Source organism: Buteo buteo, chromosome Z (assembly GCF_964188355.1).
Source record: "Buteo buteo chromosome Z, bButBut1.hap1.1, whole genome shotgun sequence".
Lineage (NCBI taxonomy): Eukaryota > Metazoa > Chordata > Aves > Accipitriformes > Accipitridae > Buteo > Buteo buteo.
Genome location: NC_134204.1, coordinates 30,209,734 through 30,234,140, shown reverse-complemented (window position 1 = coordinate 30,234,140; position 24,407 = coordinate 30,209,734). Strand labels below are relative to the sequence as shown.

The following is a 24,407-nucleotide window of genomic DNA, read 5'->3' as shown; positions in this document are numbered from 1 at the left end:
GTACGCAACGATGCCTTCCAATGGGTCACAGTCTGATGGTGATGTTTAGCGTATGCTCCAAGGACTTAGCACTAAGCCTGCTTGGCCCCAGGCTGTGATGCCGACCAAAGATGCCAAACTAAATGAGTTAATTCCCAAAGCCACTTCATGGGAAACTGGGAGAAGAGGTCAGAGGAGGAGAAATGGTAGGCTGAAAGAAAGCATAAGGGGGAAAAAAGGAGTGAGAAAGACACCTGCTTATAGTGCCTAATTAAACAACTCAGCTGAACTCTCACAAAAAAGAAAACCAAGCCCTTTGACCAAACTTAGGCAGAAACACGTAGTAAAAATTCAGAGCTATTGTGGCTCCTAACAGAACTGGTTTGTATGGACTTAATTTATTTTCTTAATTAGTTTATATATACAGATCTAAACACAAATATTCAAGAAAGCCAACTTTATACAGGAGAAAACTTATGGACCTCCCAGAAAGGTTTTAGTTGGCACTAAGGGACAAAAACACTGCCACAAACAAGGCACTTTATTTCAGTGACTTGCTGCAGCCAGAAAAGTAAAAGGAAACAGCAGATCTACTTCTTTCCAGACTAGAGGTCAATTGGACAGGAAGGAACTTCTTTCAGCCTGAGCAGGCTCTTCCAAGATCTGAATGTCAGCTAACTTTATTATGCCAACTAATTAAGATACAGGCAGAATGAAGCTTTCCTCAAGCAGCAGGATCCCATCACAGGATTGAACAGACTGTACCAAGTCACATGGGGTGAGACTCCAGGGCTGGTGGTGACCCACATCCACATGCAGGCTGCTGGTCCTGGGCAGGGATGTCCTCCAGGATTTTACCTTCTTACATTCTGGAGAGAATGTAAGCAGAAATGGCAGAAGCAGAAAAAGGTCGCTTTTCCCTTTCTTGTCTGAGATTTCAGATTTCTGTACCATTAAAAGGTTCAAAAGCTCTGTAGGTTACGACGGTCAGCTTTGCTGTGCTATTCCTTGATCAACTACCAGCTGCAACTCTGTCATGGAAGGAATATTTCAGCTTGTTTTGACCTGGAATTAAGGAAAGAAATTACTTTTTTATTTCTTTGGGTTGATATAGTAAAGTGGCTTTGAGTTTCTTGGAAATGAAGTAAAGGTTTGCATTCTATATGCTATGAGTTAAAATACAGTCTGCTCCAATGAGGAGTCATGGTCATCTGAAGTTACTATCTTGGTTAAGAATTATATATATTTCATAAGCTGGCATTTCATAAGCATTATGATTATCATTGCTGTCCTGCTGGTGAAAAAAGAAGACTGCAATGAGAAGAACCCTCTCCTTCCAGATGTGAGGGCAAGCGACAGAGAGAAGAGAGAGAACAGCCAAAGACTAACACAAGCTGAAAAGTTTGCAAATAAGAGCCCCTAAATCTGATTTCTAGCAATACAATGACCTTGGGGACTTGCGCACTTCCCTGCTGATTATGTTTTTGATGCTTTTGGCTTTTACTCTCTGCTAAAGGTTTATTTCCATGGAAACAGACACTGTATTCATGAAAACAAGGAAGCAGGTTCTAAAAATTGACATTTAAAGAAACCCACTTCTTCATACCTGCTTTTGCAGAAAGGTACTAGTTGAACAGCAAACTGCATCTACATAGTCCACCTGCCCACAGAGATGCAAAATTCTGGATTGCAGCAATCAGCCTGGTTTTACACACATCTGCCATCCACAGAAGGGCTTGTTTCAAAAAGGCTATTCTCAGTTTGCTGTTAAGGACATTGTACTACTTCACTAGCCAGTGGGGGTTTGTTCAGAGAATGCATGATTGCATCTCACTTCACTGCTTCATCAGTATAAATTATTGACATTGACTGGTCAGTACATGAGTTTCCAGGGTAGAGCTCTTCAGAAATTCTGATTATCCCCCCCCCCCAGCTTCACTGGTACAGTTTAATTTATTAAACTTTTGTTATTTTCTTTCACTTTAGGCTTCTGGTTATAATCATCCTAAGCAGACCAGGATGGGACTGAGAGGGTTCAAGAGGATGCATTATGACAGGTTTTGTACCAGCAAAATATTTTAGTGGTGACAAAGCATGGAAGGTGAAGACAGAGAAGACAACCTTGGAGCTGATTTCTCACTTCTGCTACCAGGCACTAGAAGCAAATCACAAACTTTCGCCTGCAGTCGGGGTTCCCTCCAAGCCCTGGGAAACCAGTGCCACCCTTGTGGCCTCACAGTAGTGGGGAGCTCGAGCACTGCACGCACCCTTAGACTGCTCCACCCTGTGCCAGGACAGCAGCAAGGCAGCAATGCAGGGGCAGAGAGGACAGCTCGGTGCTCTCTCATGGTTTGTTCTTCACATAGCGAAGCCCTGCTGGCACCTTCTCAGGTCCTCTGGACATGGTGAAAGAACACGAGCAATTACTCCTTTTCTATTTGCAAAGGGAAACATCCCCCTCCCCTTCCCCCTCAAAGGTTTGGTAAACTGGAAGACCTCGAGCTGTCGAAGCCTCAGCAAGGGAGGTACTCCCACCTGCCCTGGGAGCTCCTCTTAAAGCTGGGCTCTTGCTTTTGGTCCCTGCCTGAGCTGTGTCACCTGTGGGCCCTGCCTTGCTGTGGGCCCCACTGAGCTAGGGTAACCTGGGAGCTAATGTCTGAGCATGACCGTGGCCATGTCCCCAAACTTACCGCCAGGCCCTGGTCATTGCCACATGCCTCCCCTGCTGCCACCTGCAGCTCCCAGCTCCCAGCTCCCCTGCCCTTGCCCTGCTCTTTGTTTTCACTCCCTGACAGGCCTATTCATGTGCTCTGTGAACATCATCTGTCCCAGAGACTTCAACTTATGCCTTAATTTCCACCTGTAATATGTTACAGTTACATTAATTTACAAGGAGAAAAAAATAATTAAAGAGCCTGAAGTACATGGTCATTAATCAAATGCCTTCCTTGTGCAGTAGTCATTGTTTTACATAGCCTTCTTTTAAGTTTGCTAATGTTTTCAGTTGTTGCAACACACCAAAGCCTGGGCTATGTTTCCAACGTGCTGAGATGGCATGAAAATACTCCGTTGCTATGTATGTGTTTAAACTCAGGATCACCTCTGTCATAAAACCAAGAAGCTGATGGATTGCTTAAGGAAATATACTGCAAAGTATATTTCTCCCACTGAAACCCAAGAAAACTAAGTACTTACAACCCTATAGGGTTTTTTTGTTTGTTTGCTTAAAACAATTTTCTTTGGTAATGTTTGTATTTTGATATAATCCAAAGATTCCCATCAGACTTGAGATATACCAGTGCTGTACAGAGATTCTTGGAGAAATGTTTCTTCTTCCTTGGTCTATTAAAGTCTAGAGAAGAAATAGATGCATTTCTTTACCAAGAGGGAGTTCAAACACTGAAACAGGCTTCCTAGAGGGGTGGTTGATGCCCCAGGCCTGTCAGTATTTAAGAAGCATTTGGACGATGCCCTTAATAACACACTTTAGCTTTTGGTCAGCCCTGAAGTGGTCAGGCAGTTGGACTAGATGATTGTTGTAAGTTCCTCCCAACAGAAATATTCTCTCTTCTCTTTTCTCTTCTCTTCTCTTCTCTTCTCTTCTCTTCTCTTCTCTTCTCTTCTCTTCTCTTCTCTTCTCTTCTCTTCTCTTCTCTTCTCTTCTCTTCTCTTCTCTCTTCTCTTCTCTTCTCTTCTCTTCTCTTGACAGTGGAAAGCAATGAAACATAACCAAAACACTGAAGCTAACAGCTGAGAAAATGGGCTTAACTACTTCTTTAAACTTTCAATTAAGTGCTTCTAAAGCAAAAGATAAGTATCTTTTCTAGCATCTAGTGATGCCACTTGTGTCGTAGCTTGCACATCCTCACGTTCATTGTCTCCATGTTCCTGGCAGTTCTGCTGTAATTCTTTCATTTGGTTTGTTTTGTTTATTTTTGTTGATTTGGTTTGGTTAGGGGTTTTGTTTGTTTTAGGGTTTTGGCTTTTTTTCTGCAGCATGTGTATCATCGAATGTCAGCTCCACAGCTTTATTTCTTTTTCAGTGAAAAACACCACAGTCTGTGCTGTGTCACAATATCTGGAGTCTGGAGTTGGAGCAGCAAAGGATTTCTGGCCACTTAGGAAAGCCTGACATATTGAACCAGCATCATGCTACAACTGCCTTCTGATGCTTTGAGAGGAAAGGAGGTCAATGAGTAGGATCAGTCAAGATTTCTGAGGTCTGTAAAAGTTCATAGGAGCCTGAGAAGGGAAATTAAATCACATGGCATTTAGCAAAAACATAAACAGAGGGAAGGAAAGGATATAAATCTGGTATCCAGGGTGGAGCAGGATGATTCTGTAATGGTGTTTATACATCCATGTAAATATTGCTATTTCCAATTGTAGCAACATGTATTTTTTATGTCTTTCAGTAAAGATTCTAAGACATTGCTTTTTCTAATATTTTTCAAATGGACTATTTTTTTCCTCATATCTCCTTATCTTTGACATATTCATTTTCAAACCTTGGGATACTTGGGACATGAGTTTTGAGATCCAGTGGAACTCTGCTGAAGAATGAATGCTATAGCAAGAGCACAGTGCTCATCTGCCTTGGGACAGCGTATGTCCCAAGCCCAAACCAAACTTAAATCCTCACTATAGACAGCTGCTTTCCAAAGCTGTTGTATGAGTCCACAAACAACACAGAGGAAAGACAAAAGTGGAGAATGGTATATATAATATAAGCTTCTCTTCAAGTTAGCTGTAATTCACTCCTCTTCTACATCAGCATTTCAGTGAGTGTCAGGTTGAGGGACAACTTTGCTGAGGTGTTTGTCCATGACCACTGTGAATCCTGATCTGCAGGTTCAGAGGTTTAATTGAAAATTGCAAGTCTGAGAGACAGAGATACAAATGCAGAGGTGTACAGGAGTATTTCTATTCCTTTCATGCATTATACCACTTATTCTTTATAATGGAAGCCTAACTCAGTAGGCTTTACAGGAGACAAACATGAATTTCAGACAAAATCTCAGTGATTGTGATGTTTCTTTCTTTCTTTCTTTCCTCTGGAGCATTAAAAACAGTCTGATTTCCACTCACTGTACACTTGCAGGTAGATACTATCACTGCTGGTTCTCCCAAAATATTTCCTGTTGTGATGTTGAAATCTAGACTCTGCTTATGCTACAACACTATTCACATGAAAGTAGGAGCAGTCATGCATATGTGAATTAGAAAAAAGTATTGTTCATTAAAAATAAAAACAGGCTACTACATAACTCAAAGGATCAATAATAAGATCTGAAAACTGGCGGCTTAATTTCAGTTCAGGTTGGAGGAAATAAAAGTTGAGCTTGAATTTATTCAGACAAGAACTGCTACTATTTGTCATTTGTTTGCCGGTTTGCATAAAACATTGTCAACATAACTCAAATTCCTATTGGACAGGAATCCTCAGCGCAAACCTGGCAGTGACTGAGATGCACTGAACATCTAAAAAGACTCATGACTGAAGGGCGTAAAGAGCAAGATTCTCTCTTTAGCCTGTAACAGTGGTTTTTTCCCATTCAGACTTGGAAATATGTTCATGAGTACCTGATCACTTACAAGCAAAAGATGAAAATTCAGCTGTGGATCTCCTACAATAAACATTTTGTTGCCAATTTGTATATAATCTATGCAAGCATTAATACTTACATAAATAGGGCCGGGGATTGCATTTAGTATTAATTCTACCTGCCTGCCTCCCAACCTGGAGTCCCGCCGGCACAGGCTGCTTGACCTGCCTGTTTGAGGTCTGTTGCTTGAGAAAGCAGATTCCCCTGGGCTCTCCTCCCTTCTCTCCCCTGCACTGATGAAGCAGCTCCTTGCTGGAATGGAGAGACCATGTGGCCAGAGATGGCCTTCAGAGACTCCACGGACTAACATGGTTCCTCACAGCCCTCTGAAGGCACGTCTGCAAGACCTGTCATCAGGCTGAAATTCATTTCTGTGTTACAGAGCAAGAGATGCTTCAGTAGAGATCTCAGAAATTAATTTCTCCATCATTAAAGTAGGTATTTTTTAAACTTCCCACTCATTCCTCACTTCCTGAGTTTCATTTTTGTGTAAAAGTTCCCCAGGATTTGCCCTTAGGAAAGTCAAACGGACCTTGCTATCTAAAATCTTAAAGGCAAAATACAAAGGGACCTCAAAGGCAAAGAGGTATCATTTAATACACAGTCAATGGGTTACTGTCTTTGACATGATTGAATCCAGTGTAAACCTTCACACTGACTACTGGGTGTAAAGGCAATCAGAAGACAGCTGATACATTTATGTGAGGCAGAGAGTATTTTCTGGCAAAACTAGAAGGGAAAATAGGTCCTACCAGTGAACATGCAAAAAGATAATACGTGTGACCTTCCTGAAAATGTTTACACCTACAGTGAGTGCAGCCTTCACAGAAAAGTATCTTCTGTAGCGCTCCGTAATACTAAGGTTAAAAAGCATGTACTGAAATTTTATATTTATCCTTCCAGCATTTTTCAGGACTGAATGCTGTAGTCAAGTCAAATAGTGACATCACATGGCCTATTGTCAGACCTTGTGCTTGCTGAAGAGTATGCACCCTGCACTGCAGTTTAGCCTGGACAGATGAATAAAGGTTGGCCTTACTCAAACAGGGCTGTCATTTGATGGGTCCTGGTGCTTATTACTGAAGTATACAGTAAGGATGAGTCGGGGGCAGATGGCTGGAAAGGATGACAGGAGGTTAGGAGGCATGATGTGTTGGAGACAGTCTTCTGGCAAGTCCTCAGGGAACCTTGAGGAACAAAGTGTGAAGCTGTCTCATATGAAGAATCTCCTTATTTGGAAAGATAATTGTGTGAATTCTGTATGGTAGGTATATTTTGGAGTTTAAAATGACAATTTTTTCATGAAGCTGTCACTGTCTGGCACTGTATTTGTTCATCCCATGTCTGGACAGAAACAATTCTGGGATAAGTTAAAAAATATGCCACTGTGAAAGCTCACTGAGTTTAAAAATAACTAGAGATCACTTTTTGCTCAGTGATTCCAAAGGCTGAACAGCCCCAGGGACACCACTTGATGGGCCTCAGTCAGGTGAGGTGGCTGGAGGTGAAAGACACACCATTGCGCAGTGTAGATGATGCCTTTGTTATTTCACAGGACTAGTGTCTGTGATTCATTTTACCTACCTAAAGTTGCTCTTGTTGATCCCATAGAGTTACATTAAAGGAGGCTACAGCAGGAAGCAAGTAGAAAGGAAAGCAGCGATGCAGATATCTCCAGGGAGAATGTCATGAACTCTTGGAAAGCGGTGAGAAAGCCAGCCATGACTGCCTGTTACCAGAGAGGTAACAGGATTGTTCCCCAAGGCCAGAAATCTCTTATCAGACAGATGTTAGGCCATTAAAACAAGCAGTCTCCAGGAAGCAAGCAGCACGCTGTGATCAGAGGAAGACTGACACAGGCAGAACAGGCAGCAAGGCCACTTGCAGGACTCAGCAGGGACATCACAGGCAGGGACGAGATGGCTGTGCTTACCTGAGCTCTGAGAGGCGATGAGCTGCCCACTCACACGGTCAGGCCTAGCAAAAGTTTGCATCCTTTATTAAGCCCTGTGCACCATCCAGGGAAACACAGTCACCTGGAAAAGCTGCTTTGAATTTGTTTCTACTTCAGGTACTGTAGTACCATTGTCTCTCAGGTGCTAACTTGCAATAGGACCTGGCATAGCTGGAGAGGCAGAGAACGCCAGCCCCAGACGTAGTCAGAATGACAGAATAACTGCATGGCACCTCCTAAGAAAGAAGACATCACCTGAGTGCTTATGAAGAATAAACTCAAGCTTCTCCCTTTAAAAGCTACAGCTTGGTGGCTGGGTCTGAAGTGGGCTGAACCTGGCATTTATGTTCTGGGAACAAGGAGGAAGCTTTGAAGTGAGTCTATGTAACATAGGAGAAAGAGACAGTAATACCCTTTTCAATTTGTTTACTCCCAAGCAGAAATAATCAACTTGCTAGATATAGGACAAGCTTTTTTTTTTTGTTAACCTGTCCATCTCAGGGAAATCATCACTGTAATGTACCTAGATTCTGGTATGGGCCCTGCTACACAGCATCTCTGTATCTTCCAGATTCCCTAGAAGTAGTGAAAAATTTGATTAATGATCAAATGATTTTCCTATAAACACTCAAGATGACCAGGATTTAAATCTTGACTGTCACACAGGAACAGTAGGATATAAGGATGGCAGGAAGATATGGAACAAAAAGTTACGTCCAGTGGTGCAGCAACGGAAGTTGGTCTAAAAAGGGTTTCCAACTCAGAAGTAAAACACTCTCACTTTGAAAAGATTGCCCCTTATGTAGTTTAAATGAATTGTGAAGCTTTAAATACCTATTTTAATTACTGCTTCTAAGTGCTTAAGTGCACTGACATGGAATACTACTGTCTTTTGTGCATCTGCAGAATGTCAGACATGATCAGCTTCACTGCTTTGTTCCTTGACCTTAAAAACTGCTCAAACTTCAAGAACTCCAGGAGTACCGATGTGTCCCTAGGGTTGCAGCAGCAAACAACAGCACTAACAGCAACAAGGTGTCCTGGTCTCAGAAAAGCCCTAAGTGAATGGTCAGACAATGCCTTTTTCCTCCTTCTTCTCTCTCTCATCTCATGTTAGAAGGACAAAGGAGATGGGGTGTAATGCTGCTCAATGAAGCAGTAACTGCTTCAAGTCTGTAAGGCATCCACGTGCATATAAAATTGATTTCAGTGGAAGGTGATGGACAGAAGAGGTTGAAGCCCAAAGGGAGAATGCACATAATAGATACTACTACGGTAAACTGGGATATAAACCATAATACAAATAACACAACTGGATATAAATTCACCTCCACCAGAAACTATGGCTGTTTCAGAGAAAGAAAATTACATTTGGCATAAAGGTAGTTCTCTTTCATTTGCAGTGAATTCATGCCTTAGTACTGAGGTCTTCTCTTTATTTTTATCTCCATCTCCTGGTGTGAGAATAGCCTATGTAATGGTTTTATTTACACATGGCAGATGATGCAATACATATCTTAACATTCGATCTCATTAAAAAGTGGTAAATGTAATGAAGCGTCAGTGGATTGTGCATGAAAATACGACACCGAATACGAAGCACAAATACAGGACACAGCTGTCCAAGCTGGGAGTTGTGTGAAAATGGTCCTTGTCTCAGGTATAATTTCCAATACCAGTCTTTTGGTCACTTCAAAAATGCAAGAACTTCATGTTGCAGTTACTTGTTGTGATTCAGCCTTTGACAGCAACTTGGCATATGTGGGAAGAAAACACAAGCTGTTATCATCTAATTGGTGAATTGGAGAATTTTGTTCTTACTATGTCTGCTGTGGTCATGAAAATAAGGGAGAAGTAAAATACCATATGGATTGAAATACAAGCTCCTTATAATATAGGCAGGGGAATAAAAATATTTTACCTCATAACAGTGTCAGGTCAAGGCAGAGAGTTGAAGATGTTCTTCAGCACATTCGTCTCTCTGTGTGAACGTACAGTCAAAAGTATAGTAAATACTGCCGTATTCACAACCCTCTCAAGTAAAGCAAACTGAGAGAAAAGGACTAGTGTCTGGAAAGTAGGCATGACGTCCACATGAGAAAGAAGTAGAGATATACCTTCACCAACCTTCTCTCATTTGAAGAGAGGGTGAGCTCTTGGTTGTTAAGAGGAAATAAGAGAGTGGTGCTTCAACCTCCAGTTAACTTTTGTTTTATGTCATGTTTAAATAATTGTTGGATAAAATCTGACTTTCTAACTGTCCTCACAGAGAATAAGCAGGCTGCATCTGGATAATCCTTCATGGTAATTTTGGTTTTCATTTTAATTAACAAAGTTACCCCAAGCATAAACACGGCCCTTGATGTTAAACACTTGAAATGTCTAACTGCATGGTCCCAAAATACAAAGTTCTGTTGCCACTGAATGGGATGTCCACTTTCAATAAAACAGAACTAGGTAAATGCTGACTGGTAACTTGTTTCACATCCTCTGCTTATTTTCTGTCTCATCTACCTTCTATCCCTTGTTCAGCACAGCAAGATTAGGGATGAGGAACTCCTAAAATGATACAAAATTCTACTGCAAAGGAGTCAAAACTGTGTTCATTCACCTCTTTGCCTGCCCTGAACCTACTGCCCCTTCCTCCTTACGGTCAACACACACACATAAACTACTTTTGCTAGTCCCTTTTGTGAACCTACAGAACTTGATTTACAGTCATGTTTCAGCTTACAGTTCAAGTCCCTATTCAAAATTGAAAATGGATTTTTTGCAAGAATTTTAAAATATTTCAGAGGTTTCTCAGAGGATGAGCAGAGGGGAAAGTAAGAGACCAGTCTAAAAATCTCTCTATGAAAACTTCTTGTTTTGTTTAACGTGTTGCAACCTGTTTTCTAGACTAGACAAAGTGTTCAGTAAACCCTACTGTCCAAGTGTTTTTAGTGAAAAAGTGACAGAAGACTGTGCATTATTAATAGAGCTATTAATGCCCTCTTTGGGTAGTCAACAGGACTGAGCATGTACCAACAGCTTAATAATTGCACACTACTTTGAGGCTTACTACTGCATCAGCTGTGCCTTTGTCTTACACCGCACAGAATACTGTGGCAGTATTTCCCATGACATACTCTGCCATGTCTCTCTGCCTCAACAATCACTGAATTTCCAGCTTTATTCATGAGCTGAGTGAAGTGTATGCTTCCAGGGCTAGAGAGGTGGTGATGGGGGAACACCCCGACACTTCTGTTCTGAACGACATGACAAGGAAAACAAAAATACACGTGGGTCTGAAAACATAGCCAGTGCAATACTTTGCATTGAGACCAGACACATGTAAGCAGGAAGCCATTTATATTAACAAGTAAAAGGGTTTGCATTTTGTTTCCTTCAGAAGGTGTGTGAGGGGAAAATAAAGAATATTAATAGCATCTGAAATGTATAAAAGCTGTTAAATGTAATTCATCTGGCCCACTTACACTGCTGCCTACCTCCCAGGAGAAGCAGATGCAACAAGAAAACCTCCCCCTATTTACTTCATTTTCCTTATCTTTCTCAGTGCCCCAGCTACATCGTTTCCAATTTTACTAGACAATTTTCTGAACTTAAGGTAGGAAATTAGTTTATTTCCCTCAATACGGATTGTAGCATTGTGCTTTTATTGGAGTATTGTCCTAAAGATATTCCAAGTGATTTGCATGTCAACGTGTACTAGATAGGGAATCCTGTAAAAGAGAAAGTGTGCTTCCAAATTTTAAGATGGATTTGTACATACCTTAAAAAAAATTTCCTTCTCTTTCTTTGTAAAGAATTTGGAAGGTTACATATGACAACAATTTACCCAGAACCTTTTGTTTCACATAGCGATGTGCTGAGATTACCAGAAAAAAACCTAATCTTGAAAAAATGCAGTCACTTCATACAGAGAAAGAGCAAGATAACAATTTAAAAATTACTGTGGGTAGAAATTAATTAAAATCCTAAGCAAATAACAGGACCAATTGCAGCAGAGACACAGGCATGACTTAACAGTCATAAATCAATTTTAATCTAATGATGAAAATAATTGCAATTTTTCTTGAAACTCAAGAGAGGAAATTGAAAATATTTTGAAACACTTAAACTTGATAAAGCCAAAACTGCAGCTAAGAATTCAAACTTATTTCTTCATGCAAACCGATATCCTCATATGGCTTATAGTTATTGACTAAAAAACCAAAAAGTTAGTTTCATTTTTAACAAAAATGTTGGGTTGTCTTAGTTCATTTTTGTTCTCCAGCTGAACACTCATATGTAAATAATGAGTTCTTGAAAAATAAATCAAACTGGGTCACTGCAACGTCATCAGGCACTCTGGGGATGGGTAACATGATACTGTTCCTTTTACATCTAAGTTGCCAGCTGAAGTCCAGTCTAGGCCAGCCATGACTGAAGCCTACTGCCAGGTGTCTCTTGTCATGGACAATGGATTGGTAGACTTAGTTCATTCTGCAGTGAAAAAATAACATTTATATATGGTCTCATGAAACTGTCACTGAAGAGAGAATGGCTTCTGCAAACCAAACTATCCCACATCACAGAATCACAGAATTGCTGAGGTTGGCAGGGTCCTCTGGAGGTCATCTGGGCCAACCCTCCTGCTCAAGCAGGGTCACCTAGAGCCGGTTGCTCAGGATCATGTCCAGATGGCTTTTGAATGTCTCCGAGAAGGGAGACTCTACAACCTTACTGGTCAACCTGTGCCAGTGCTCAGTCACCCTCACAGGAAAAAAAAGCACTTCCCGATGTTGAGAGGGAAACTCCTGTGTTTCAGTCTGTGCCCACTGCCTCTGGTCCTGTCACTGGGCACCACTGGAAACAGCCCTGCTCTGCCTTCTTTGCACTGTCCCTTCAGATAGTAATTTAAATCGATAAGGTGCCTTTGAGCCTTCTCTTCTTCAGGCTGAACAGTCCCAGCTCTCTCAGCATTCTTTTGTATGTCATATACTCCAGTCCATTAACCATCTTAATGGCCCTTTGCTGGACTTGCTCCAGCATGTCCACGTTTCTCTTCTACTGGGGAGCCCAACACTGGACAAAGCACTCCAGATATATGACACCAGTGCTGAGTAAAGGGGAAGGATCACCTCCCTGGACCTGCCCGCAACACTCCTCGTAATGCAGTCCAGGACACTGTTAGTCTTCTTTGCCACAAGGGTGCATTGTTGGCTTATGTTCAACTTGGTGTCCACCAGGACCACCAGCTCGTTTTCTGCAAAGCTGCTTCAGACATTGGTCTCATCAGTGTGTCCCTCTGAGATCAGCGGTATCTCTCAGTGAAATACTGGGTCTTTCATTCAGATGGGCACACACTAGGAGTGAAATGTTTGAAATTGCTAAAACTAAACAAAGATGACTTATCTCAGTGCAGGGCTAATACACACAAATGGGCACCAGACAAACTTATAAATTGCTTTTCAACTGAGCTAGAAAAATCTGAAGTAGTTAACATACTGCAGGGCACTATAAAGAGATGTGATGTAGACACATACTGAGAAACACACCATTCAGATAACAAAGAAATGTTCAGTTTACAAATCAACTCCTAGGCTTGCACATCTTCTACTCAATACATGTTCAAATCTAAGAAGTTTTGATTTTCCAGAGTAGAAACATTAACTGGAGGTATGTAGTTCAAATGTTTATGCTACCACATCTTAGTGCATCGCAACCCTGATACCTCAAGATAATACTTAATATAAACTGACTTACAGGTGGGCTGACTGCCTGTATAACTAATTGTATTCATGCACACTGAGGCCTATAGACATACATTTCCTGAAAGAAAAAGAAATGTTTATTTTATTGCTTAATCACTTCAATTGTAATTAGGTAATGAACTTCACTTTTACTTCAAGGTATTATTTTATTACTTCAATTTCATTATTCTCTCCATCTCTGATGATACTTCTGTGGTATTTGAATGACTTCTTATTTTACATTCAGGACAGACCACAGTGGACCCCTCTACAGGAGACATTCCTGCCCTCTCGTCCCTTTATAGTGGAACTCATAACACAACGCCGCATCTATTGAGCTAAATTATCTCTTTATTAGGAAAGCACCAACACCACATTCTTCAAAATTACTGGAATTTTATTTGCCTCAGGCTTATGACTTGCAACCAAAGACATTGTGCAAAGAAAGCAAAGATTAAGTACACTTTAGGGAAAAGGTGATAATCCACATTGGTAACATAGAAGATCAGTCTGATGAAGGAAGCCATCCATTACACTATATAGATTGCAATATTCAATAGCATTTTTTTAACCCAACTTTTTTAATCAAGGAGAAAAAAAAGTTAAGCAAAGTTTACAGTAGACATAAATTTGATACAATTCAAAAAGCATTTTTCTGAAGATCATCAAGCGTAAAGTGGAAAAACGTATATGGGACAAGGTGGATGAAAGCTAACTACTGTACATTTATAAGCTATTAAACAAAGTTGCATATATGTACCACAGTGTAAAAAATCAATACAGAACAAATAAAAACTTTGAAAACTGCCTGATGAAAAATAAAATAACCAGTGGCTTTTAATGGCTTCTCCTGGTTATCAATGCTACAAAAGACTTTTTTTTTTTTTTGTCTTTCTGATGCCACTGAAAAACATCCTATCAAATGATAAAACCAGGCACAATCAAACCATTACCAAGTTAAAACCAGCCCATAGAAATATACTATCAACCCACATTTTCCATCAAAAGCTTTTTTTTTTGTTGTTTTTAAATCTTTTGAGGCCCATTTGGTCACAATATGTTACATTTTTTTCCTTTTTTACACCATGATATCATATGTTTGTCTGGCACTATCCTAAAGCTAATTTATAGAGAATGAGAATACAGAAACAACCCAATGTCTATTTGACAAAATGAATTCACTGGGTGTAAAATAGGAGAGGGAGAAGAGAAGGGGAAGGGGTCAGTTCTGCCAAGAAAATAAACCCTATGGATCACTCATCATCACTTCCGCTTGCTTCCGACTGGTCCTAGAGGTAAGAGACACAAGACAAGTCAGAAATTCTTTGCCAGCTGTTCTATGGAATTTGTTAAAGAAGGAAAAAAAAAAAGAAAGCAAAAGGAAGAAAGTTGACAAACTGACAAATCTAGATAGCCTTAAGAAAGGTACTGTATTATCTAACATTTTTTTTTCATGACATTTCATTTAATCGCTGTAGACTTCTTGAGAGAAGGAAAGACACAGAGTCAGGAAACACCAGATCTTTCATTCCACCCAGACATTTAAAAACAACTGGGAAGAGGTCTGTTTTCATTTGTTGCAATAGTAGAAGCACCCACCAAAAAAAAAAAAAAAAAAAAATCAAGCTAAGAGTTTTGTATCTGTGGACAAAAGCAAACAGACCATGAAGTTTAAAGGTTCAATGAAAGTAGGGACAGCTCCAAGAAATAAGCTCCAAACTTCTTAGACTTCTTGTCTTTCAGCACTGGGATCAGATCTCATAAGCACACCCATATACATTTAACACCCCTGCCCAATTCTCTCAAGATGATCAATACAGATTAAAAATGCGCTTAAGCATGAATAGTTGAGAATTCTGACAGCAAGCAGGACAGGGTAGAGACGCAATCACTGCAACCACTTCCACAGTCTTAGTGAACAGAACTTACATTTTCATCTTGATCCTCATCACTATCATCATCACTCACGACAGGCTTGGCCTTTGCTCGGCTTTGCCTCTTCTTGCCTTTTCCTTTCTCCCGACTTTTTTCATCCTTCTTATTTAGCTTGATTTTGACTTTCACTGATTTTGCTGCAAAAAGTTGAACAGCATAAATGAATGTAACTTTCACTTATCAACTTTTAAATGCTGTCTCTGTTCACAGAAATTCACCTCTGGTAGCAGCCTGAAAAGATACTCCCCTCTGTTCTTTATCTGGACTGTGGAACAATGAAGCAGAGGTATTTGCTTTTATTTCTGTAATTCTTGATAGTTTTAACAATAATTTGTATTAAACTATAAACAATAACTTTAAGTTGACCATGTGCATCTTCTTTTCATTCTCAGAATGCATGGTGTCTACAGGTAGTATATGGTCCTGTGAGAAGATACACATCTAAAAATATTTTCTTCCTTTATACAATTTTTGTACTTTAAACTACAGAAATGCTATGTGGAGGTGACTGGCAAATTTTGAGTTGACATCCTTCTGAAGAACATGTTGAATTCCTGATTCCAGAATATCCACTCATTTCCAGATGAACTGCTAGAGTTGCATGCTTTGCACATCCACCTGAAGTACTTGAAAGAGTAGCTCAGGGCAGAATGCTACAGTTTCTGTAACCAGACAGACGGGGTAGCTGGAGAGTATGTGTAGATGTACTGGGTTGCAGAAAGTGGAATGAAAGGATCCCTCTTTTCCACTGTATCATGTTTCCAAGTCTGCAGGGACTGAAAGAGTGTCACCTCCTGCTTCTGAAACAAGCAGAGTTTCACTTAGGGGCACTAAAGAATATTTGCAACATCTTCTGGTTCTTAACCACATAATGAGTTTTGTATGTCACACCATGCCTGAAGGTTGACCACCCATGGATAAAGACTGTCTCTAGCTTTTCCAGGCACTTCTATTTACAAATAACATGAACAGGACCAGAAGGGTTTATAAACACTCACGACCAGCCAGATCTGCTTCCATGAAGTACCTCTGTGATTTGTTTCTCGCTTAAAAATAGTTTTCTATACTCTAAGAGGTACAGCCAGAACATACAGCCAAAAGACTTAAGCTGAATGTTAACAGCCAAAGCAGCAAACTTAGTAAGAAGTTACTTTCACTGACGGAAAATAGAACCTTACAATCAGTTGCCATGCAGAAACTGTAAAACCTCCCCTTCTACCCCCAGATGTACTTTCTTTTCAGTATTTAGCATGGGACTCACATTCTGATTCTGATTCTTCTTCTTCTTCATCATCTTCGTCATCATTGCTTTCATCTTCACTTTCTTCTTCTTTGGCAATCTTCTGTCGTGCACTTTTGAACACAGATTGAAGAACAATGGAATCCTCATAGATCTACAGTATGAATATAAACCTAAGTCAGAACTGTAAAGTCAAGCAGTATCAAGAATTCACAGCATAGACCTCAATTTCCAATGCTATCCCACAGAGTATATTGCCTTTTCAAACACTAACAATGCTTCTTGCATGAATTTTACAAGAAATGCCAACATTAATTTTTCAAGCTCTAAAAGAAGAAATTTGTCAATAGTGAGCCATAAAAATACAACTCTTAAAATGTATTACATCTAAAATGTCCAGTTAGAGCATTTTTCTTATTTGTATTACCACAGGAACTATAGGGTATTTTCATTAGACAACAGAACTTCGTGACAAATGACAACATTCATGACAAATCTTCTGTTTCAATAGACACTATTTTTAACCCCTTACATGTCTGTGTTTCATTTGACTATTACAACATGAAAAAGTTTTCAAATTGCTGAGGTTGCACTGGGGACAAAAGCCTCAAAACATGAAGTCTGTCTCTCCCTGAAAACCTCTCATAAGGTTCCAGCTCAGGTGAAACTGCTTTGCTCCAAGGAAAAGCAGCATGCATCATACTAACAGCACAACCATGTAGAATTTCACTTGAAGTCACTGTGTACTTAAAAAACTGCCTGAATTAGCCTCTTGGGTTTGGGTGCATATGCAAATAATCTAGTTTACTGAAGTGAACTTGTATGTCAGAGCAAAGGTGAACCTGAACTACTACAAATAACATGAGGTAGCCTTAAAAACTGGACAACTGCAGATGTGTCCTCCCATTCACTGGAAATCAAAATGAATAGTGTGAGAGGTTACCAGAAAGAAACCTAAAAAAAACTTATATATAAATTTTTGGGGCTTCATGCTACAAAAAGTAATATTACCTCTAGGAGTTAATGTTGGTACATTGGAATGGAAAATAATACTGCAACACTCTGATACGGGTTAGGTTATTTCCAAACAGAAGCAGCAATATCAACTGGACATTTCTACCCACTCAGGATTATTCCTGTCAGTTCTACCACCTCTGCCTAACAAGAGACCAGTTTCCCATTGGCGACTTGAGTCATTCTGATGAGAATAATTTCATTATTTTTCCCATTTAGCTACTGATTTTCCTTTGCATCTTTTTACCTCCTCTATCAACTTTTACCATTTTCTAAAGTCTTAGTGATACTTTTTGGTATTAGCTTTCCTTCTTTTTTTTTTTGCATTTGTTATTAGATATTTATAGCTGTTTTACTGCTGTGTGACTAAGCAGTAAACTGGCAATTTACATTCGGACATGTAGCAAAATTTTGTCCAACACTTCCTAACATCATTAATTTTCTTATTAAATTATTTTCTTAGCTGCTTTATTTATAGTTTGTTTCCATATAACTGAAGACAGTAAAAATACCACATGTACATATTACAGAAAACATTTTCTGTTTCTAGATAGCAAAAATAATCACAAAATGATGAGCTGTATTCAACAATCCTTCATAATTAACTGCATGCTCATTTTAATTTTTAGTTCTCAAATTTTAATATAAACTCCCCAGTTTAGCTAAGGGTCATCAGTAATGTTTAGGGATTTGAAGGATGCATTAGTATTGGCAGCATCAGCCTTCAGCTTACTTTTACTTAGGTTTCTTTAAACATCATTTTTTTCCTCTTCCACATCACAGGAGTTGTCTTCATGTTCTCTGTTTCAATTTAATATTGTGTTTGCATCACACTACTTGGACCTCATCTATAAAAATAATTATCCAAGAGTATGTTTCACTGTATTGTGAAACAACTTTCTTATCTGTCATCAAGATTTTGTAGTCTCTCCTTTTGTCTGTGTCCTGTTCTGAATTCACAGCACTGAGCATATTCATGTGTGTGAAACATCTGTTTGAGATGAACAGATTTTGCCTTCTAAATTTCTGAGACTCATCTGGGATTTATTATTCTGTCTCTTAAAATGGACACTGATCTTTCAACATTAAAAAAAAAAAAAAAAATTACCAGAGCTTTCAGAGAGTGTAAACCTTCATACACAAAGCTTTACAGCTGGACAAACCTTGAATTTGTATCCTCCTTCAGCAGAAATGAAGAGTTCACTACGAAATATTTCCAACATCCTGTCCTAAGCTGTCCTGTTACATCTGCTCCTTCTATCATCCACTGTGGTAAACCCAAGCTGATGTATCACTCTACACATACTGCCTTTTACCTTAGATTCAAGTAGTCTTACAGCAGCTCTAAACTACACACAGATCAGAAAAAACTGATCTCAGAATTAGAGTCAAAACCAGTTTCTCTGCATGCACACACTGCAGCTGTGTTCAGTGAATTCTGGATGATTCTAAGAATCTGGGCATTTTTTTCTATTCAGAGTAAGAATTAAAGCACAGGGTTTATATACATCAGGTAATAATCCACAAGCACTGAAAACATTAGGAGGGGAAACCTGTATGTTTAACACAAAGTGATTCATTCAGACCTGTGAGCCCTCCAAATTGAATGTCTGAGCATTGTGACACAGTAGCATGACATCTTTCTCCAAGTCTCCAAGACTCCGATATTTATGGTTGCGAATTCTTTCCTGTTGCATTTGTTGAGGAAATGAAGAGAAGTATGGATGGCCGGTGGTGCAGAAACAAAAACAGCAGACAGGACACAGGACACTGAATTAATATTTGATTTCAACACATTAAAAGCTTTCTCTTTAAAAATTCTACCTAAGCATCAAGACAAGTATCTGTTTAAAACAAAGTCTTAAAATGTATTGTTAACATATTACTCGAAAAAAATACACCAGGGTAATAGAGCAAAAAATAAGCAATTGCTGTGTCAACTGGAAGGGACAAAAGCAACAGGAATGGAGCTCTTTTTGTAAAAGGAGTTCCAGTTTCTTTTTTCTAGCACAGAAACAAAATAAGATATGGCATGAATGAAAGTCATAGAGTTATGACATAACCTAATGGGCAACAAGCTGCATAAACACCAATTGCCAAACTGCGTTTCGATCTGACCTGGCTGTTCCAAGATGTGATGCTAGTTTATGGATTACTATATTCCCCTATAACCATTAAACCTTTGCAAACACCGTGTTTTTACCAGAGATGTGCTTACAGATTCACAATTAGGTGCAATTTGCAAAAAAGACACTGAGATATCATCTCTGAAAGTGTCATTCATGTCACACTGCTACATTTTGATTTGACTTTGAAATTACAGTGATATACTGCAATATACACTAAACAAAATTCCTAACAAGGTGTGTAACAATGTTTGCAATGTAAGCTGCAAATACAGGTACATGCAATATTCATGTTGTAATTTTACTGATGACTTTATGCTCACCCTTCTGTGTAACAAAAAGAAATGGAGGAATCTCCACTTTCAAAAAACATTCTTACCTTTATCTTTTTGAAGTCCACTGGCTTCCTAATCAATTCATAATACTCTGGTAATTCTTTCCTAGATGGGAGCTGAATGAAGACTTCACTTAGCTGCCGTCCTGAACTGTTGAGAAAGACAAACCCATAATGCAAATTACTACAACTTTCTCACAAAAAACATAAACATGCATATACAATCTAATCATAAGGAAAAAAAACCCCACAATTTTTTCTTCAAAGAATTAGAAATTGAAACCTGCTCTAATTTTTTAATTTGGTACAGATAATTAATTTACAATTTAAAACATACCCTTTGTGCTGTGCATATCACCATCATTATAGGATCGTATGTGTAGAAGGCTTTATGGAAGCAGGATCAGGATTTGAATCTGAATTCCGTAGTTGTTTGCCAAGTACAGTCTTACCCTTTTCTCAGTTTTGTTTTATAATTTTTAGGAAGTGTCCCTCCTGTCACTAGAAGTTTACCTTCTTCTTGGTCATTTTATAGTTGTTTTCTAACTCCTCATCATAGCAAACCATTTGTTCGTACTCATTTCCATTACATCAGATGCCGACTGCTATCAGACTAACTAGATGTTACAACAACAAATAATTATTAACTTCCATAAATGACTGTTAAGTTTCTGGGAGGATCATTGTAACTGTACTGAAAATCACTGCTGCCATTTGTACCTCTTTAGTCATCTGAACTGAAGTCATAGGTTATCTAAAAACCTTTCATCCTCTAGGAACGTTGGCTATCACTTACAGGTGTTCAGAATTTCTAAGATTTCCAGATTTCCCATCATCCTTTATTAATAGCTATTTTAACACTTTCAAATTGCAGGGTTTTTTTAACCTTCTTATTTGTGGCTTCCCAAATAATACATGGCTATAAGTCACCTGGAGAGGAAATGTGTTGATGGCACTTAGGGGTTTAGTCTTTTTTTTTTTTTTTCCTGTGTGCATGTCACTTTTCTCACAGTCAAAATAGCAGAAAAAAAGCTCTGCTGAGAGGAACTGCAATTCACTGCACATAGCATTCACAAGCCTTTCCCAGCCCACATTCACATGCTTCCGTCTCTCACAGGTACTCCAAAAAGGTCCTGTTTTCTCAGCTGCATCTTCAGATGGCAACTCAGGGATACCAAACCTTCACAGGAACTGGGCAAGAAGGCTGCAAAGTCCTGGTCTCTACCTGAGCTTCTCTCTTGCGGTCACCCTCCACAGTGGTGTGGGATCTTATCAGACACATTAAACTAATACTGGATCGAAGGTTAACTGAGGCAATTCTGCCATGGAGGATAAGGATGATAAAAAGCACAAAACAGCTCTGCCCTTTATGAAAGTCATGAATGCCTACTATATCTTAGGCATTTCTAAATGCCTGAAATAGCAAGAGAATTTGAGGAGATACTAGTTTTGTTATGGACCTGATAGACCAATGAACAAGTAGGAATAAACAGAATTTCCTCATTTCCTAAGCAGCTGCTGCTTACCTGATCCAACATTTCTTACTGTTCTCAGTTTAGTCCTGGGACACTGCTGCTCCTTATATACCTTGCATCAGAGAGGACAATAATGTAAATGTTCTAATCACAGCTTGCTAAAACCAATATCCTGGGCGCCAACTGGCAGCTAGAGTATTTTTCCATCCAATGCAAACCTAGAATCCAAAAGTCTCTGTCTCATCCTGACTTTTGTCTGACTTGCAGCAGTAGAAGCCGTTCCCCTTGACTGCTTAGCAGAAACTGCCAGGCTGCCTCCTGGATTACAGCAAGATTATGGCACATGCATGAACGCACTTCTGGGTGCTGCTGCTGCTGCATGGTGAGACAAGGCAGCGTCCTGTGCATCTCTGTCAGGGAAAGGTGAGAGGGAAATCTATCTACCCTATCCAGCTGTTGGGGCAGATACCCCAACAGACCACCTGCACCTCTCACTCCAGGCAGTTACTAGCAATTTCACCCAACAGATCTAATTTATTTGGGAAGCACTGTTACTGAAATAGAGGAAATCAGAAAATGACCAGATAATTGTCATCCCAAGTCTTACTATTTCTCTCCTGCCAGCAAATAATTGTGAAACTGCACCTCCCACCTCCTGTGGTACTGATTCACACCATAGAGACAAATTAATTACTTTCATACTTCCCCTGTCAGAGTGGGAGGTCTTTATACTATGGACTTAAAGGCACCAATCTTGTTAATGATCTATGTGAGTGACTATGTCATGCCATATGACAGAACCTGTCTTCATCTCAGACTGCCCTCTCGAAGAGAAACTGGAAACAATACAAGGAAAAGCAATGCATTAAGTACACACTACACAACTGACTAAATTAACAGGTGTTCCTACTTCTTTGCAAATGAGGACTATATTTTTTTTTCGTTAATAAAGAGAAGTGTTGAGCGCTCACAGTTGCAACTGAGATCAACGAAATTTTTTCTGGACCTACAGAACACTAAGTACCCTGAGAAATCAGATCTCTGGTGCCCAAACGGTGTCTTTAAAATTTAGATTTCTATTCCTCATTTGTAAAATGAGAATAAAATGTTGTGAAAAAAGTTCTGTTTCTGCAAAACATTCAGACTCCTTATGAGCATTATAAAGAAGCCCAGGGGGAGTTCAGCCATTCATTAAGTGATCGGTGCCCACCTTGTATATGCAAGGCACTGGTCCTGCGGAAAAGCAAAGCAAAGCTGTACACTGTCATGCCATTAGACAGCGTATCTCCCTGATACGTGATGTATCTTCCTGAGGGAATCACATTAGGTTTCCACCTTTTTTCTGTTATAACCTATTTTTCTGTATGCTTGACTTCACAAACTTAATAAAGTTATGTTAATAAATCTGTACAATATACTGACATATGCTATAGATGTAAGCTAATCCTTTAAGAAGTGTGAAAAGTTGCTTTCAAAACTTTGTGCAGTATGAATCTGGATTTGCTATGCAGAAGGACTGAGTTATCATTGCTGTGTTTTAAACTTCAGCAGCTTTGTTTTAAAAGAAATATCTATTTCAGAAATATTACTAAAGCACTGATGCTGGTGTTGCTTCAACTACACTTCAGAGTCTAACAACAAATAGAATGATTTAAGTATAAAGGGAACAGCTACTAATAATCTAATTTTGATTGATTTTTTTTCTCTTTTTACATACACACCCCCACCCCATATTGTATTTTATATTAAAAATATAAAAGCAGTAAATGATTAAACAGCAATATCCTATTTTCAAGATATAAATCTACCCAACTCTGATTTTTTCCACACACTCTATTAAATTAAGAATGCCATAGCAAACGTTCAAGCTTTTGCTTCATATATCTCATTACTGGGAATCATTTAAGGCCGTGAAAGAAAAAGCATTAAGGGCATGAAATATACAACAGACAGAAGACTAGTGCCTGATTTTGTCTACTCAGATCAATAACAGCTTCTTCTGTTCTATCATTTTTACAGAACATCCTCTCACAAAGAAATATTATCTTCTGCTCCCTTTGTATACATGTATCTATACTGTAAATTACTGTGATCTTTTCCTACATAATGTCAAATGGCTGTGATGTGGATAAAACAGGAGAAAATTAGTAATAATTAAAGCAACTCTGATTTTAATCTCTGTCCCCACTTTTGTAATTAGAAAATAATAACCACAACAACTACCACATAAAAATCATGTGCAGTAAAAATCACGGTTGCCTAGCAACTAGCAGGATACGTGCTGAAGGGATAAGAATAAATTAAAAGACCTGACTGTGAAAGAACTGTGAGTGACAACTCACTGCTACTGCATCAGCTCAACATGCTAGTCCTGTGTGCTCACATAAAAAATACTTGCATGCTGTGTGAGTTAAAAAACATTAAGAAATACTGCTGATTTTAAAAATATTTTTGCTTAGAAAAATATTTGTGCTCAATGTTTCTGATTCTCTCTCATTTTTGTCAAACTGCTTACAAGGTGCATACAAACACGTATTTCCACCCATTTAGCCAGTATTATCTTCAGTGCAATTAAACACAGGAAGAATTAGGCCTCATTTGTGCACGGATCCTTTTTGTATGTTTTCCCTGGCAGTATGTGGCCAGAAGCAAGCCGCCACTGACCTGTCAAAAGTATCACTCCTACCAACACCCTTTCTCCTTTGGAATCAAAAGGAGAGAAAACTATGAAGCTGAAACTGCAAAACAGTCTCATATTTCTGGCAAATTTCACACTTTTAATAAATACTGAAATTCAATTTAGCATGGATAGAATGAAGAGTCCTACATGCTTGCCCTAGTCAGAGCACTCACAACCAGAACCACAGCATGCAAATTACAACTCCTAATCAAATGCAACTCAGAAGGATGCTCTTTAAAAAAACAGCGCATGTGTGGGAGGAGAATTAAAAGAGCTTACATAGCCAGGTAGTTCCTCTGTATTTAACAACTTCCAACAGTAACCCAGCT

General features: G+C 39.2%; 1 protein-coding gene across 6 annotated transcripts in view; it reads right to left on the bottom strand.

Annotated features, from left to right (window-relative positions):
• Positions 1–13,650: 13,650 nt before the first annotated feature.
• The window catches only part of SMARCA2 (SWI/SNF related BAF chromatin remodeling complex subunit ATPase 2), a 126,474-nt gene continuing 115,717 nt past the window's right edge, over positions 13,651–24,407 (bottom strand). For all 6 annotated transcript variants that reach the window (XM_075019529.1, XM_075019531.1, XM_075019530.1 and 3 more), the window contains 5 exons: positions 19,969–20,074; positions 19,050–19,151; positions 16,471–16,603; positions 15,204–15,346; positions 13,651–14,563 (listed from right to left, as the gene is read on the bottom strand). In XM_075019529.1, the coding sequence (XP_074875630.1) occupies positions 14,528–14,563; positions 15,204–15,346; positions 16,471–16,603; positions 19,050–19,151; positions 19,969–20,074 (520 nt within the window). In that variant the 3' untranslated portion in view covers positions 13,651–14,527. The remainder of the gene's footprint in view (positions 14,564–15,203; positions 15,347–16,470; positions 16,604–19,049; positions 19,152–19,968; positions 20,075–24,407) is intronic.